The sequence below is a fragment of the Sinocyclocheilus anshuiensis genome, unplaced genomic scaffold, assembly GCF_001515605.1.
Source record: "Sinocyclocheilus anshuiensis isolate Anshui unplaced genomic scaffold, SAMN03320099.WGS_v1.1 scaffold1082, whole genome shotgun sequence".
NCBI lineage: Eukaryota > Metazoa > Chordata > Actinopteri > Cypriniformes > Cyprinidae > Sinocyclocheilus > Sinocyclocheilus anshuiensis.
The window spans coordinates 2,999,093-3,017,049 of record NW_015542379.1 but is presented as its reverse complement, the minus strand read 5'-3'; the positions used below and the strand labels follow the sequence as shown (position 1 = coordinate 3,017,049).

The following is a 17,957-nucleotide window of genomic DNA, read 5'->3' as shown; positions in this document are numbered from 1 at the left end:
GTGTGTGTATAACACACACACACACACACACACACACACACACACACACACAGAGCGGGTCCGATCACCATGGAAACAGCATATAGACTAGCTTTGTTGAGTTGTTACATAATCAAAGGGCCTCAATGGATGATTAGGTGGTTCTTTCTTTCTTTCTGTCTGTCTTTCTATCACTAACCCTCTCAAACAGCTACTCTCATGCAACAACACGTGGTCAGACATCGGTTAAAACAGCCTCTGCCATCTTAAGAAACATGCAAATCATTATAAAACCGGTCTACACCCAAAAATGTAGAAATGCTTGTGGTGGAGTGTGAGTGAGTGTGTTTAGGGCAAACCAGATGCTTTATATTCTCTGAGGTCCATGTTAAAATACACAGATGAAAATATGTGAAATGTTTCAACGGAGCGCAAATATGTGCCCACAGTACATTCCTTAATGTTAGAAATGAGGCATAAATTATGCCGGGCTCTACAGCTTTCAAAAGGAAGAACGAGAAACACTAGTGATTTGGAAGAAACATGACAAAGAAAGAGACAGACAGAGATGCTCTGTGTTTGTCTTAGCCAGCATTTTACCATGAATAGATGCTGAGGTTTCCATGGCAACAACATCGCAGCTTCTTTAGTAGGCCGATATCCTTGAGTGATTTTCTGTATTTTTAGCTGATGTATTATTCGGCTGTTCTTTCTCTCAATACATGCATGTGACTCTACAATATTCTACAAGGACAGGTGGACAAACACTAGTACATGAACGCATCCAAATGCAGGAACCCGTTTTTTTTTTTTATGTGAAGCGTGTCATTTGTACACTACTAGTGAAACTTTAAAAAAAAAATTTCCCAGTGGACAAATAGGTTGTCCTGACCAAACTCGCAACATAAAGGTACACCCGTCAAAGTTGCAGAACAAAATAACACACTTCAGTTTGACTTTCAACTTTGTTGGCCTCAGGATTATTTGGGTCATTGTGGAGCATCTCTTTTACATTTAAAAATCAGGTCAATGACATGATGCTAATTGTTATGTTTAGATCTATTAATGTATTTAATAATATGTTAACAAATGTTAGATATGCATGAAAAATCTACATCTTTAATGTGGGGGGTGGGGAGGTAAAAAACATCAGGGTGATTCAACTATCCTGAGATCACAGCGAAGAAGTATTATTAAAAGTATGATATTCTTGAAAAGAAAACAATGTAACGCTTGTAAACAACTAAAAAAATTGACAGAACTGCTTGACTATTTGTTAAAATTTGAAAACCTTTTGTCTGCCAAATCATTTGGTGCGACCAAGATGCAGAAAATGCAGAAAAAACGTAATACAGGAAATAATATTATAGAGAAGACAATAAAACAGTGTGTCAATAAAATATTTGATAATTTTATCTTTTTATGGCAAAGCAAGGTTAGTTCAGGTAATAACATGTCATGCAGTTCGACTCCCTAAAAACAGAATTAGGCCTATATTATATTATATTCATGATATTTCTAAAAGCAGAAAAATCTTTTTTTTTTTTAGATTAAAAAATGATAAGACGTTTACACTCACATGCATTCAAGGAATAACTAAAAAAGGTTATTTCCTTTTACTTGATGGTTGCACCACATGACGGTAAATTTAAACTTCTTGTGAAAATGGTATCAACGTTTTTCAAAAGTACATGACAACAACATACATTTTTAGGAACTTGTTACATGTGTTTTAAACTAGACGTTTTTTTTTTTTTTTTTAAACTCCTTTTCATTATCGTAGACACTCTTATTTGTCATTGAGCATTAAACACAACAGCTTGTTTACCTTATATCCTGTGTGTGTGCGGTTCTTCGTATGAGGTGTGGCGGAGCACAGCTCGATGGCTTCTGGCTCATGAAAGATCACTGTAGGCAGCGGGTCCTTCCGGAGCGTCAGCACGTTGAGTTTGGTCTTTAGCATGGTCTGTAAATGCTGAAAAAGAGAAGAACTCAGTTTAGGCTGCAGTTTGAACATGTTTAACAAATACAGATCCCTCTGTTTAAACTCATAAAACACCACTTCCACAACCTGGACGGATGAATGAATTGTTTGCGCATAACATCCAAGTTACTCCATAAAGGTTATGGCACACTTGTGTGATATTACACAGACGTCTGTCTCTCTCTCAGACCACTCTCATTCTGTAATGGAGTGTTATTTATACATAATAAATACAAAATGAGACAAACTATTTGCTAAGGGAGATTTAAATGGGATAAATATAAATTATGCAGGGAACCTTCTAATTTATACATTACGAAAAATATTATAGTTCATATAAAACATTAAATAAAATGAACGACAGGAACCAAACTGTGAAGTTCAGTGGGCATAATAATAGCAACTGAAGTTGGTACTTGGATTTCTTTTCCCAAACCTATTGGTTTTCATGAAATCATAAACAGTTCTTATCAAACTAACACTCATAAACTCCTATAAAGACTAACACATAAATAATATAGAACAATGATTCATTTAAAGAAACAACTCTTAAAGGGATAGTTCACCCAAAAATGAAAATGTGATGTTTATCTGCTTACCCCCAGGGCATCCAAGATGTAGGTGACTTTGTTTCTTCAGTAGAACACAAACTGAGATTTTTAACTCAAACCGTTGCAGTCTGTCAGTCATATAATGGAAGTGAATAAGAATCACGGCTTTGAGAGTCTAAAACATACACAAACAAAACCAAATTAAACCCGGCGGCTCATGACGATACATTGATGTGTAAAGACACAAAACGATCGGTCTGTGCAAGAAACTGAACAGTATTTATATCGGTTTTTTACCTCTGATTCACGCAATGTCCGAACTGTTCGAACTGTCCTGAGCGTGTTCTCAACCGCAGGTGCGTGAGGCGTTGTCTTCTTCTTCTTGCTTTATGGCGGATCGCAGACTTATAAGTGCATTACCGCAACTATCTCTCAAATGGACCATTGACACTCTATCTACAATCTCAATTAGGAGTGTCAATGGTCCATACAGTTCAGACATTGCGTGAATCAGAGGTAAAATATGATATAAATACTGTTCAGTTTCTTGCACAGACCGAAAAAAAAGTCAGAATTGTGAGATAAAAAGTCGCAATTACCTTTTTTTTTTTCAGTGGCGGAAATGAGTTTCCATACATTTGTCTATTACTGATTCACAAAAACAATCCAGTTTAAAATAATCATTTGTTGCTTCATTTAAACTTTGTAAAATGTGTTAAATGGAGTGTATTACACTTTTACTGTGACAGCATGACAAAATTAGCCAAAGTATAAACTAAACAAACATTTATGGGGCAGAGTGCACTTATTGTTAAATCCTGGCCATTCAGATTCATCTGATTCAGATCCAAAGATGATAGACGATTTTGAAGGGAGAGAAGAACGTGAAGAAATATGGAAAAGAGGCGAACTGAGCGAGTGAGACCGAGGAAACGAGTGAACGACAGAAGCCACATGTATAAACGCACCCTGAGCCCAGAATCAGCACTTTACAACTTTCTGAGAGAAAGAAACATTCCTGTGGTCTGAGAATAAAAGAATAAAGAGAGAAAGAAAGAAAGCTTTGTTCAGGGGAGGGCGAGGTGCTGAAACAAATCTGGAATTTTATTCATAATATTTTCACTGCAATTCATTTTTATTCTCAGTCAGGAAGTCAAAAAGAATCTATTTACAGCTTATTCATCAGAAGACCGTAGAGAAGGAGCAATGGAGGCCTTCCATGAAAAACTGCATGTGTTTGTGTTTAACTGCACTGTCATTATCATGTCCTGCTCTTTATTTCTGCTCAAATGTTTACCAAAACATATCTGTCTGCATTTCCGCAGGGTCATAATAAAATGTGTCTTCTAAAACAATGATAATTCAAAGTTTTGGTATGTCGACCTTAAACTTCCCTTCCTGAAATAAGATATTGTTTTCCAAACTTTACCTCCTACAGAGCAAAGGGTTTCTGAGAAACAGGAAGACATTCTCAGAGTAAAGTCCTCATTTCAGGAAGCCTCTACACACATTTTCTCCATTTACATCAACACTGGATGCACGTTTCTGTAATTTAGGCAAGTTTTCATTGGGCTGATCCACAGGAACAGTTTCACTTCTGTTTTTAGTGGCCAAAAATAACAAGTGCTGAAGAAACACCGCGTGAGCTTCAAAACGAAGCTTAAGTAACAAACCAAAGAGCACTGTCAACAATTTTGAATTATTTTGGATTTGCTAGATGCTGCATGTAATGAGAACAATGTGACCCAGCAAAAACAAAATCATCACATTGGATATTTAACTGTACCTTCGCTCATTTCCCTTATTTTTATATTTAGATTATATGTGCCGTTAATGAATAACAAACAGCAAATCTCAAAATGAAATCTATTTTATATATTGTCTATTACAATGTAGGGATGTAACAGTATGAAAATTTCTTATCACGATTATAGTCACTCTGGAGCCCTGTGCAGTACGGTATTTATTTATCCTCAGTTGTTCAAATCGCGGTAATCGAATACGGTTATAGTGATAATTAAAATATGAAATGGTAATACTAACCGTGGGGTGTTTTATCACGATTTATCGTCAAACCGGTAATCGTTACATCCCTATTACAATGCTGTGATGCCTAAATTCAGTTGCAGTAATTAAAACAACTGTTTTAGTGAACTATTTAAATTGTTTTAGACAAATATATGGAATTGAAACTCTAAACTTGCAGTGTAGAATGTTTTATTGATTATAATAGAGTTCTACTTCATAATTCAGTATGCATTTTGTCATTTTAGAATTAGAGTTTCGGGTTTATTGATTGATTTTTTTTTAGAAAGTCAATTTGATTTCAATATGAAAACATACTGTCACAGCCTCATATTCATTCACATTAAAATGGCTTCTATTCTGACTAGGGTCTATATCCTCCATCTCAGAGCATACAAAAATGCTTCGCTAGACTTATTTTGAACCTCCAAAATGTTTCTTACATTATCTCTCTGCTAAGGTCAGGCTAAGGTAGGCCAATATCTGCTACAATTCGATTCAAAACAATGGCCCAAACTGCTGCCAATGAGCTTCACTTAATGACTTCCACACCTGAACTACTAATGCCCTGAGTTTGTTGTCTTCAACCAAACTTAAGGGTCACATCTGTAGCACAGTGCCACACTAACAACAAATTAAGCCAACGGTTCCCAAGCATGTTCCTTCTTAAAAGTTCCTAATCAAATACACTGGATTTTACTCCTCAGTTCATCAGTAGTTGCTTCAAGATCAAAATAAATGGGTGTCAGATAAGGGAGATATCCAAAATATGGACTAATGGGGGGCCTCTGGGAACAGGGTTTGGAAATTTCACACTTGCTTTCATCATTTGGTCAAAATCCAAGTTTGGGTCCATTATTTGGCACATTTGCGTCATCAACACAAGTACCAACACGAGTACTCGTGCCAAACAAACAAAGGTCCAAAACAAATGCTCTAGTGAGAAAAAGGGTGGCCTAATGTTGTGGTAATGTTGCCTTATCATAAAAACAACAAAATACATTAAAAAAAAAAAAATTATAATTTTCCATCAGGACCACAGAACGTCACCAAGAGGCAATAAAATATAACCTGCATAAAAAAAAATCATATATATTGTTGAGCTTTACCTTGGTATAGCTGTCAAATAAGTTGCATAAGCAGCAGTTACCAGTAGGGGTGCTCCAATTGATTGGCTACCGATCACTATCGGCCGATAATCACGTTGGGATGATTGATTGGCGGTCTCTAAAAGGCCAATCTAAAAAAAAAACGATCTCAAGCTGATGACGCTGCCGTGAGAGGTTTGGCACGACATGCAGTGGCACCGTCTCAGTCTCTGTCCGGCGCGGGTGAAATAATTATAATGCTGATTATAAAATAATCATATTTTTTCATTAAATAACTTAAAGTTTTTTAAAACCTTGTGTGAGACGTAATTTCGCAAACAGCGTGAGTGAATCACCGCGCGCATTCTCTTTCTTTCTCTCTCAAAATACGCAAATGGCTTCAAATCACCACATCGCGTCTGTCTATAAGTGAGCTGTACGCTGTACAGTTGACACAGGAATTGTCACTTGCACAGTCGAGGCAGTGTCACATCGTCACTAAAGTTTATAAATTGCATTTCTTTTTAATTCTTGCCAGTGTTTTAACCATTCAGCGCTCGCGCGCTCTCCTGGAGACTCGCTCATGCACACTGGCAGCTCACACACATAACGCCAGGTTCACATTATTCCGTTTGCAGTGCATACGTGGTGTGTATTTTTTCCGTGCTCATTTTAACGGATTAAAGTGTTCACACTGCACACGGTTGCGGTCCGGCAGTGCGTTCAGGAGAGATCGTTTTTGAAATCAAAATAATGGATAAATGTTGTGTTTGTAGTAAACAGCCACGGATCAGTAGCAGACTCTTGTGTGAAAGCTGCTTCACAAGAGTCACCCAAGAGGGGAATTCCCCCCATTTTCAAAAATGAAATTCAGGCCCTGAGTAAATGTCTAAAAATCCTGACTGGAGTATCACTATAAATAGTTATGAATGATAAAAAGAAGGCTTTAAAAAGATCGGTATCGGCAGATACTGCTTTCTGTGATCGGCGATTGGTGATCGGCCTAAAAAAATCCTGATCGGAGCACCCCTAGTTACCAGTCATAATAATAGTTGTTGAAAAGTACTTTCGTAGACTAAGTATCTAGAAGGAATGTAAATGAATATAATAGAGCGATTGTGAGAGAATCTAACCTAGCCTACTTCTATGAGGCCTACAACATGCATCAAATAAAATGCAATTAAAATATGCAATGTTTCTATGTGCGTTCAAGAAAGGGAGGCAGAAAACTTGTCAGATTTAAACTGTGAACCATGTATATATGTGTGTGCCAACTGCCTGCTGTGTGTGGGTGAGAGATGGACTAAACTGTGTCAGTGTTTAACACATTATAAGGCCATTTGTGGGTCTGCCCTGCAATGACGGGTTTAACAAGACCAGGAGTGTCTCTGTTCATTCATATATCACTCACAGACAGAGACAGAAAGAGAAAAACACGAGAGAGCTGGAGTGAGTTAAGTGAGACAATGGAAACGGTTCAGGCAGATCTCTGGTGGCTATCAGATTGATTACATCTGACAAGCCTCGTATTTCATCCGCACTCAGATTTAGCTGACTTCTGGCGACATTCCTCAGCAATTTGGTCTCGAATATATAGGTCAGAAACACATAAACAGAGTCTTTGCGGAATATTTGGAGTTAAATGCAACAGTCTTCACAATGCCTGCCAATATCGGCAACAATTCAAAACACTGTTCTTGGCCTTCACTGCTGCCAAAGGCCTTCGCTTAATGACTTCCACAACTAAACTACAAAGCCATGAGTTTACCGTCTCCACTCATCTTCAGGGACATTTGTAGCCACCATTACAATGATTCAGGCAATGTTTTCAAACTCAGCTTAACTGTTTGGTCCAAACATGAACTTCCCATTCGTGTTTCAATGGTCTGTGCTCAAGATATTTTCACGCCTTATTCTATGACATAAAATACAGTAATCAGTAATACCTCTTTGTAATTTTTAAAGCTATTACAAAAAGTTGGTTTCTAAAAAGTGGTTAAATGGGACTAAAGAGGTTGTGAAAAACAGGTAAACTCATCTAATTACTAGTCGCTTTCACAGCCTCATTGTGTTTATAATTGCGCTCTTATAAACTATTATAACTCAAACTTTCAGGGAAAATGTTTAAACAAAGTCTGAAAGTTGTTGGAAGCTTAGTATGGGTGATGTTGAAGTCATGCGACTGTGACGTAGTTCATTTATAGCCTACATTTTGCTTTTCACTGATTGTATACAGGCTTCAAAATTCATAAAAGATGTGTTTATTTGTGAAGATTGTCATGAAGAACAAAACCTGTAAGAATCATAAACTTTTCTTGGCCACAGAGCGTATTTTCCACAATAATCCGAAAAGCCAAACCAAAAATACTACTGGGTTTTTGACAAGAGAATCAGGGTGATATGAACTTGGCCTACAAAAATATATAGGCATAGTCACTGCAGCAATCTATTAAAGGGATAGTTCACCCATAAATGAAAATTCTGTCATTAATTACTCACCCTCAGGTCGTTACAAACCTGTAAGACCTTTGTTGTTCACCCCTCGAAACACAAATCAAGATATTTTTGATGAAATCCAAGAGCTTTCTGACCCTGCATAGACAGCAAGGGAACTACCATGTTCAAGGCCCAGAAAGTTAGTAAGGACATCGTTAAAATAGTTCATGTGACATCAGTGGTTCAACCGTAATATTATGAAGCTACAAAAATAAATTTTGTGTGCAAAGAAAACAAAAATAACGACTTTATGCAGCAATTATTTCTCTTCCATGTCAGTATTACAGAGAAACCCAATTGTGCTGCGCCTTGTTTATAAGCAGAGGAATGCACACACATATGCGTCGTAGTACTGCCATGAACATATGTCGAAGACTGACACGGAATAGAAAAAATCATTGAATAAAGTCATTGTTTTTGTATTCTCTGTGCACAAAAATCTCGTAGCTTCATAAAATTATGGTTGAACGACTGATGTCATATGGACTATTTTAACGGTCCTTACTATCTTTCTGGGCCTTGTCAGTTGTGTTGCTGTCTATGCAGGGTCAGAAAGCTCTCGGATGTCATCCAAAATATCTTCATTTGTATGCCGAAGATGAACGAAGGTCTTACGGGTTTGTAACGACATGAGGGTGAGTAATTGATGACAATTTTCATTTTTGGGTGAACTATCCCTTTAAGACAAATGAATCGCATGGCATTTGCAGCTCAGGCGATTGGCTCAAAATGTGCCCAACAAAACTTTGCAAGAGATGCGAAGAATGCAAGTTGCTCTCCAAAGGCGATTTATTGGCCTATTTGAAAACCGACTTTCACACAGAGATGGTACACGCCAATAGTAGGTTGAGAATGAGAGTGTGTACAGACAAAGCTCGTAAGTTCCAGTGTGGGTGCCTGTCTGGGTTTGCATATAACTTTATGAGGGTCCGTGTTGCGTTTCACATGGACCCGCCAGGGCCAAGTTAGGACAGACACGTAGGAGGTCCCATGCTGCCACTGGTTGATGCCACTGGATACAAATATCCAACAAAATGGCGTGGGAAGATGCCAATGGCAGCGGAAAACCTCAAAGTCAATGCTGGCCCCGCCCACCTTCCTAAAAACACCAATCAACGTCAAGTAGCACAAGCACCACTCACACATACGCACAAATAAAAATATACATCGGTTAACTGTAAATGCATTCATTTTCACATATTTTTCAGACGTATTTGCACAAGAACGCACAGCCACCCATAAGCTCTCCTTGAACCCTGTGAGAGATTCCTGCCAGACACTAGAGAAGCTAACGACAGACATATCTGTGGTATACTCTCAAACTCACTCACTCAAACTAGCAGCTACCATGGGCGTCTTTTCCGGATAAACCTCAGTGTTTTAGAAAATTCACTGTTATTTAAGAGTCAAAACTCAAAGTACCTCTGATGACCTATTCTCTGAGATTTGAACTCAACTGAACTCAGATCTTTGATATTTTAAACTTAACTTCAGACAATTTTGTTACCTACGTAAATGGTATTATTTATAGCTGAACTATTTCATCTGAATTATTTGCACTTATAATTAGCTTTGAATTATGATTTGGGGCTTTGTGAACCAAATTGTTACAGGACATGACATTTTAAACTTATGTTGCATTTAATAAGTGTAGAAAATCTGGAAATATTGTTTTAGTTTTTACTCTAACATACGGGTTGACCGATTATCGGTGCCAATATTAAGCATTTTTATGGTTAACGGTATTGGTCATTTTCAAAACCAATTTGCCGATAAAATAATTTAAAAACATTTAAAGAAAGTTTTTGTCAGAGCCCTCTTTATTCTTAATTTTGACATTAATTTTCATGTTTACACCAGATATATATATATATATATATATATATATATATCGGTTCAAAATATCTGTCTACTGGTTCTGATCTGTAATAATCGGTATCGGCCCAGAAAAACACAAATCGGTCAAACCTATTCTAAAATAATAAAACCTGTATTTGTGTTGTGATCTCTCTTAAAGGGATAGTTCACCCAAAAATGTAATTCTGTCATTTACTTGCCATAAAATATGAATTTCTTCTCTTCTGTTAATACAAAAGAAGATATTTTTTAAAAATGCTGGGAAACAAACAGTTGCCAGTTAGCCATTGACTTAAATTGATTAATCTTTATTATATCTCCATACTATGGATGTCAATGGCTGCCAACAACTGTTTTTTCCTCAACATTTTTCAAAATATCTTCTTTTGCATTCAGCAGAAGAAAGAAACTCATATAGGCTTGGATCAACGTGATGGTGAGTAAATGATGACAGAATTTTCCTTTTTGGGTGAACTATCTCTTTAACAAAGACTGACTTGAGAAGTGCATCATATTCTAAGTGAGAGGGAAATGAAATTGAAGTGTTAGCAGAAAATAATGATGACTATGTAGATATATGGAAGGAAAAGAAGAACTTCTTTCATTCATTGTAAGTTGCAGCTTGTAACAAATAATAATTTATTTTGAGGTATAGGCATAAATCAATGTGGGCATGATTTGCATTGTGGGCATAATTTCTGCTGTTTAAGACCAGCTTAAGCTGCCATACTGATGACCAGTGAAATCTAAAGGGATAGTTCTGTCAATGTTTACTCACCCGCACGTCATGTTCAAATCACTGAGTTGCTAAATGATCCAGTCGGAGATGTTAACATCTCACTGGACAGGATGTTTATGATAGGATAGGATGGGGGGGGGGGTTCATCTGCAGTTGCCCTGATTATAACTTGATAAAGGTCAGTTCTGGAGCTCAAATGGAGTTTCAGAAACAAAAACACAGAATACAGCAGAACGGTTACAGATTACAGAATGGGAGAAACGAGAATGAGACTGAGCATCGTCATTAACACAGCGATGCCCATTACCATAGAAACGCCACAAAGAGAGAGCCTGCCGGTAGTCATGGTTACCGTGCAGCGGACACTGAGAGTGCTTCAGTGCATTCTGAGAAAAGTGCATTGGGAAAGAATCAGTGCACACGAGTGTTTGTGTGCGAAGGGCTCGAGAATTACATCTTGTTTCAATGCATTGTAAGAAAATCAGCCCCAAGTCCCTTTGTTAATTGCAACATCAGGCTACTGCCCATCACTAGGGTGGCGTATAACTGTACAGTGCCTGGATGGTCTTTAGAATCAACATTGGGAATGTACTATGCTGAAATCACAGTGAGACCCTCAGCTCCGGAGAAACGATGTCTTGATCTGTGGTGCTAAGAATGTGTGTTTGTGTAACACTAGATTACACTGGGCAGAACGTTCTGTATTATAGATAGCAATGCAGGAGTGATGTGAAGCGTGTTTTAGCCTCAAAGCCTCAGAAAAATATCACTCACTCATAGTAGTACACACAGTAATGAGAGAAAATTTCCAGTTTGACATAAATTCCCCAACTCAACTGAGCTTAACTTGTTTTCGACCCAGAATATCCTGGATTTATTACAAGTTAAGATAAATCAACTTGAGCCATAATGTCAAATCATCCCTCCTTTTCTTTTTCCTTTCTTTTTATTCCAATTTTACAACTTTGATGCCATGACGACATCATTCTTCTTCTATTAGTTATGTATGTGCATAATCATGTATGGAAGTACCTTTTTAAAATTATAATTTTTACAATTCTGCTTTTAAATCCTCCAAAAAATGCCCCCATTGGCCACCTTCATTGCAAGTGCTTCACTGTAACCTCATCGTTTTCTTAAAGAAAAAGTCTAAATCCTTTTATGTGGAAAAGAACATTACACCATAAAGTTTGTCAACTGAGCTTAGCTTCTATTAAGGTTGCAATATTCCTTTAATAAACATGAGAAGTTTTGCATTTATCAGAGTACTAAACCACACTTACTATATGCTGTCTCAGATCCAAGAGAGAACTTGCTCGGTCTTAATTCAAAATGAGCAAAGTGTGAAAACACAAGTAAGTACAAAGTCAATGAACCACAAGGGTCTATTCAAAAAGCAATGGATCTTGAGGCTGGTTCTGGCCAGTTGAGATCCAAGAGTGGGGTTACGCTGGGTGGAGCGCTGTGAGAGGGCAAAACTCTTGATGTCAATATATTCTTTGACTATGGCTAACATATTGCTGATTATACTTCGGCTATTATGAGATATAATATCCTACTGTTACCGTACATAAAATCTGATTGTAGTGTTTGATGGTATAATCCCGTTAGATTAAAATCTCCATGATGTAATGCTCTTAATACATCCCATGGAATTCATTGAATCCTACTAAATCCAGTCTTTTATGAGATTATAAAGAGCTCACTCAGATCCAGAAAACTGAACTGTATGCAAACAATCCTACATCACGTCTTTAACTATGTACTCATCTTAAAATGTATTACTATGTACATAGACTCTTAAAAACAAAGGTTTCATAAGTAGGTTTTCACAGTGAAGCCGCAAAAGAACCATTTTTAGCACCCCAAAGAACCTTTCAGTGAACAGTTCTTAAAAGAACCAATTTTCTTGGTGAGAAGAACCTTTTAATTATCCAAAAAATACTTTTTTTCACTATAAAGAACCTTAAAGGCCACATGAATGTTAAAGGTTCTTCATGGAACCATCGAAACCAATAATGAACCTTTATTTTTAAGAGCGATACAGTGCTGTTACAATGATTTAATTAGTTACAATATTGTACTTTATATAGGAAATATCCCTTTTAATTTGAACACCAGTGTAAATAATAGCATATACTATTATAACAGAACCCTAGTAAAAAAGTAATATATTTGAAATACATTTATTTCATATAGTTCAAATTTATTAACATTTACTGACATATCGCTCAAGACTTAATGATATAAAAAATTATAATTGAACTTCATTTGGAGTACTACCTGTGCACAATGCATTTTTTTAATATTAATCCTAAAATGTGTTTTAATGTCACTACTGATGATCTCTGTATAATATCAGTCTTTAAATGCAAGATATTTAAACGTATACCTGAAGTATACTTGCAATAGTTCCACTTTAGCACAAACAAATATACTTTTTAGCACTACCTCCACACAATTAAAGTGCATTAAGTGTAAAATGAGTTGTTCCAATTTAGGAGACTTTAAGGGTAACACTTTATTTTAAGGTGTCCTTGCTACACGTCACATGAACTTACTATTATAATAACAATAAATTATGCATAATTACATTCAAGTAACCCTAACCACATAGTAAGTACATGTAGTTAATTAATATTACTCAGTATTTAAATGTATGAATACCTTAAAATAAAGTGTAACCAACCATACGTTTACCAGTTTAGTACACCAAAAGCACAATTGCAGGGTATTTTTATTAAGCACATATGTATTTAAAAATGTATTTGTAGTATACTTAGCATGAAATAATAGATGATATTTTATTATATTTATTTTTCACTAGGGAATTCATTTCCTACTTTATACACTGAGACATCAACATCATAATGTTATCAAAGTTATCTTTATCATAAGTATACTATCCAATGCTTTTCATTTTAAGTACATACAGGTACAGTAAGAAAGCATCAGGAATGGCCCCCGTTATGCTTTCAACACTGAGATTTGTTACTGATCAAAATGGTGTCCACTGACAAGAGTAAACATGTTCCTGAAATACTATGCTTGGTGATAAACTCAAAAAAGGGACTTGTATGGAATCAGGTCATGGATCATGGTCTAATAAGGAACAGGTTGTTTCAGAGCATATGAAAAGTCAGTGAAGCACAACAATCACCTATATTGTTCATAACTAACAAGCATTCTGGCTAACAAACTTAAGCTTATTAAATACGGTTCTAATCTACTGGATTGGTTCAGGAAGGAGAAGTTTGAATCTCGAGTCCAGTTTGCACAGAGCTGTGGTAGATAAAATCTGGCTGTTGTTACATGGCTTTAAATGGTTTATAGTGGTTTGATTCAAGCATTTTGTTACGCATAACCTCACATTTTGTTGATCAAATCAGTCAAAGCAGCTTTCAAAAGAGTTTACTATGCTATTTAATCAGTGTCGCCATGCCAAACTCTGGGGAAAGATTGTGCAAGTTCATCTGGCAAAGACCATCCAGCTCCACATCTGGATAATATTACAAACAGTGGAGACGTGAAGCCCAGCACCCCAGGAGATAAAAAATACTTGACGTGAACTTTTCTTTTTTATTTGAAGGAGATTTACAGGTAACTGCTGGACTTCTATAACTGGATGAATCCGAATGCTTGGAGAAATCTGGCTAAATATTCTGCACAGAAACTGGATGCCAGTGTCGCTTCCCTGCAAAGTTACACTGTAAAAAAACCAAGACGCACAGCTTGTCAACAGATGTGCTGTATGTGTAAACCCGGTCTGATATTATCAGGCATCTTGAACTATTTTAAGTTGACATTAACTTAACTTAAAAACATTAACTTGACTTAAAAACATAAGGCTCAACCAAAGTCCATTTTACTTCAGGATTCCCCACACCTTTTTAACCAATTTCCATGAACCTTCCATTTGTGATGTGTGGACAGGAAATAGGCCCCTCCAAGAAAATTCAGTTCAAGCTGGTAGCTTTTGCAAAGTTATAACTGGTTTCTTGCCGGTTCAAGTTGGTTATTCGCTAGTTCAAGCTGGTCGTTAGCTGGCTGTCGAGCTTCCATGCTTCAAAGGCCATCTTAAGCTATGGTATGGCCAGCTGGTAGCTAGGTTGATGCTGCTAATGACCAGTTAAAGGGATAGTTCGCCCAAAAAAATGGAAATTCTGTCATTAATGCCGGGTTCAGACTACACGATATTTTTGTCGGTCACGATAGTCACTGTGTCAGATTACACGATTTTGACTCCTAAAATCTTGTCGTGTCGTGGACAAGAAACATGTCAGACTACACGTTGCTTTCTGACCATTCATCGTGTGATGTCATCGAGAAGGCTGAACTAGCGACTGACTTCCGAAAACAAGAGCCATCATCTCTCTTTCGTTTTGCCATGTTTGAAACCTGTGTATGAAAGAGCTTCTGTGCTGCTATTGGTCAACGTCACCAATGTGACAGAACTCATCGTGGACGACGGAAAAAAAATTAAACATGTTAGTCTTTCTGTCGTGAAACATTGCAGACGCGGAATCGGTTGTCGTCCACTATGACACACTACACGAGCTGAAACGATGGAATCTTGCGTCCCGACGCCCATTGTCGTTTTTACGAATCCCCACGACACCCTACGTCAAGCAAAATCGGGCTAAAATCGTTTAGTCTGAACCGGGCATAACTCACCCTCAAGTCATTCCAAACACTAAGACTTTCGTTCATCTTCAGAACACAAATGAAAATATTTTTAAAGGGGTCATATGATGCGATTTAAATTTTTCTTCCAAAAGAGGACGATATCGCTTCGTCATGCCTGGAGCTGATCCGTGCTGGTCGCTGAGGAAATACTTCAACTTCGCGCTGTGGATCACCGGATCGGCTTTCACCGTGGATGAAGCGGAGTCCAGCCCGGGGTCGTCACAAGTGGTTGCCACAGGCATCACAGTATGGTAAGGGACGTAACATTTACGTCACACGCTTGAGGAATTCGGCCAATCACAACGCACTGGATAGCTGGCCAATCAGAGCACACCTCGCTTTTCAGACTGATGAGCTTTGTAAAAATCGACGCGTTTCAGAAAGGCGGGGCATAGAGGAGAAACAATAATGTACAGTATGTGGAAAATAATGTGTTTTTTTTACCTTAAACCGCATAAACACATTTTATTACACCAAATACACAAAATAATGTTCTTTTTAGCAGCATCATATGACCCCTTTAATCTCGTGCTGCATAACACACGAGAATGAACCTCATTGGTTCTAATATGTCAAGCAAGCATGCTTGAGCTTCTGATGTGTGCACTGATTAGTGTTTATACTGATTACTGAATTAAATCCGGTCATAATATATAAAGCGATCAATTATCTTCAGAAAATTTGGCCTAGACCGTTCAATTCATATCAATTTAACAATCTCTTTATAATTGTTTCAAAGCGTAAAAAAAAATAGTTGTGTGGATTGTCAGTGGAGGGACGGAAATCTCTAAGATTTCATTAAAAATATCCTCATTTGTGTTCCGAAGATGAACAAAAGTCTTATGAATTTGGAATGACAGGAGAGCGAGTAAATCATGACAGAATCTTCATTTTTGGGTGCACTCTCACTCGATCTCTTTAACGACCAGTGTGGACCAGCTAAAAACTTGGTTTTAGAGAGATTGTAGGCACTTTTGAGTTAGTCAGGCTGGAAGACCAGCTGACCGCCAGCTTAAAGGGGTCATCATGGCTGCAGCGGCAACAATACTACAGCGAGACTAAAAGTTACGCCTTCTTTCTTTGCGTGAACATTTGGTTGGCGTTATGCAAACCTTCCCACATAGTGAGGTAGATATGTGGGGGCGTGTTAGAACCAGCCGTTTCAGGTAGGCATGGCTGACTCTGAACTTTTATAAATAATATCTCTTTGGATTTGAGACTTTTGTCTTTGCAACTTTACAGATCTTCTTTATGCACCAAGAGCTTGTAATACTCCAAAGAGAAAGGAAAAATTGAAATCGCATCATATGACCCCTTTAAAACTAACAAATCTGCTTTGGTGTTGAGCAGTGACTTTGTAATAGTCATGACTTTTACACATTTAAGTAATTTATATGACTTTTCCAGGCCTGAAAAAAACTCAGTTTTGAAACTCTTTCATATTTCCAGGTCTTCCGTGAATGTGGGATTCGCGGTGCTTAAAAACTGCGCAAACGCAAAAAGAACGCGTCCTGCGTGAACGCACCCCTCAGCAAGGCCAGGAGCACAGTTAGTTCCAGCACAACAACGTCGCTCCAGCCATTTCACAGACAGCAGACAGACACACCAATGCTGTGAAATGGCCTTGGGTCTGGAACTTCAGCTCTATTTTGCGACCAGACTCGCAGCTGCAGTCCAGACGCGCTGAGCTTCAGCAAGGAGCAGTGATACAAAGTTGAAGAGCCACACAACGCCAGTGTAGCAGATTATCAGATGAGCGGAGGCTGAATGAGGTTTGCTGGATGAGAAGCTGGTGTGCCCGTTGGCTGGCCTGCACACCGCGTCTCCAAAATGAACAACAGACAAACAAAAGCGTTTCTTACAGAAATTAGACGTACGATCTTACCTGCAATCGCTCCGACGCAGGCTGCCACATTTTAGTAGATGATACGCTCGATTGTCAGGCTGGAAACAGGGATAGTCCAGCTATAGCATCTGCTCGCTTACGGCTTGTTCTTGCTCCTTCTGTCTCCTCAAGCAATCCCGAGGGAAAAAATAAAGAGGCAGTGAATTCCAACGGTGCGCAAGAACGAAACTCCGCCTGCGAAAACACGCACAGGCTCTTTTCTTTCTTTCTGTCCCTCTGTGTCCTGTCCTCCGCCCCCTCTCTCGACTGCTGTTGTCCTCAGAGTGACCAGAAGAGGGCGCCACTTAGTGGCGCGTCACAGATGTTACATATATATTTTTAAAATATTTATTTTTCACAAAATACATGAATGTAATATTCGAGAATACAAATAGTTTCACATATAATACGCTACTCTTAACAAAATCTGTAACGTAATAAAACATGAGTAAGATTTTTAACATCAAAAATTATATATGATGAACATTAAGGAAAAAGAAAGCAGACGTTACATGTAACTGCATTTCAGTTCACAAAAGATGTCACAAAGGGCGTTTCTAGCCTTTGATCAGTTATGTTTGCTTTTTTAATTTCCTTGTTGTGCACTACTGGGTCACCGTAAGTAAGCCTTCGAGCATGACCATAGTTTTGATACAGTCTTGTATAT

General features: G+C 37.8%; 1 protein-coding gene across 1 annotated transcript in view; it reads right to left on the bottom strand.

Moving 5' to 3' along the window:
* Positions 1-17,540, bottom strand: part of LOC107692496 (PTB-containing, cubilin and LRP1-interacting protein-like) — a 47,669-nt gene extending 30,129 nt beyond the window's left edge. The window contains exons 1-2 of the mRNA XM_016491580.1: positions 17,291-17,540; positions 1,808-1,954 (exon numbers count right to left, since the gene is read on the bottom strand). Of these exons, the coding sequence (XP_016347066.1) occupies positions 1,808-1,954; positions 17,291-17,320 (177 nt within the window). The 5' untranslated portion in view covers positions 17,321-17,540. The remainder of the gene's footprint in view (positions 1-1,807; positions 1,955-17,290) is intronic.
* Positions 17,541-17,957: the final 417 nt, after the last annotated feature.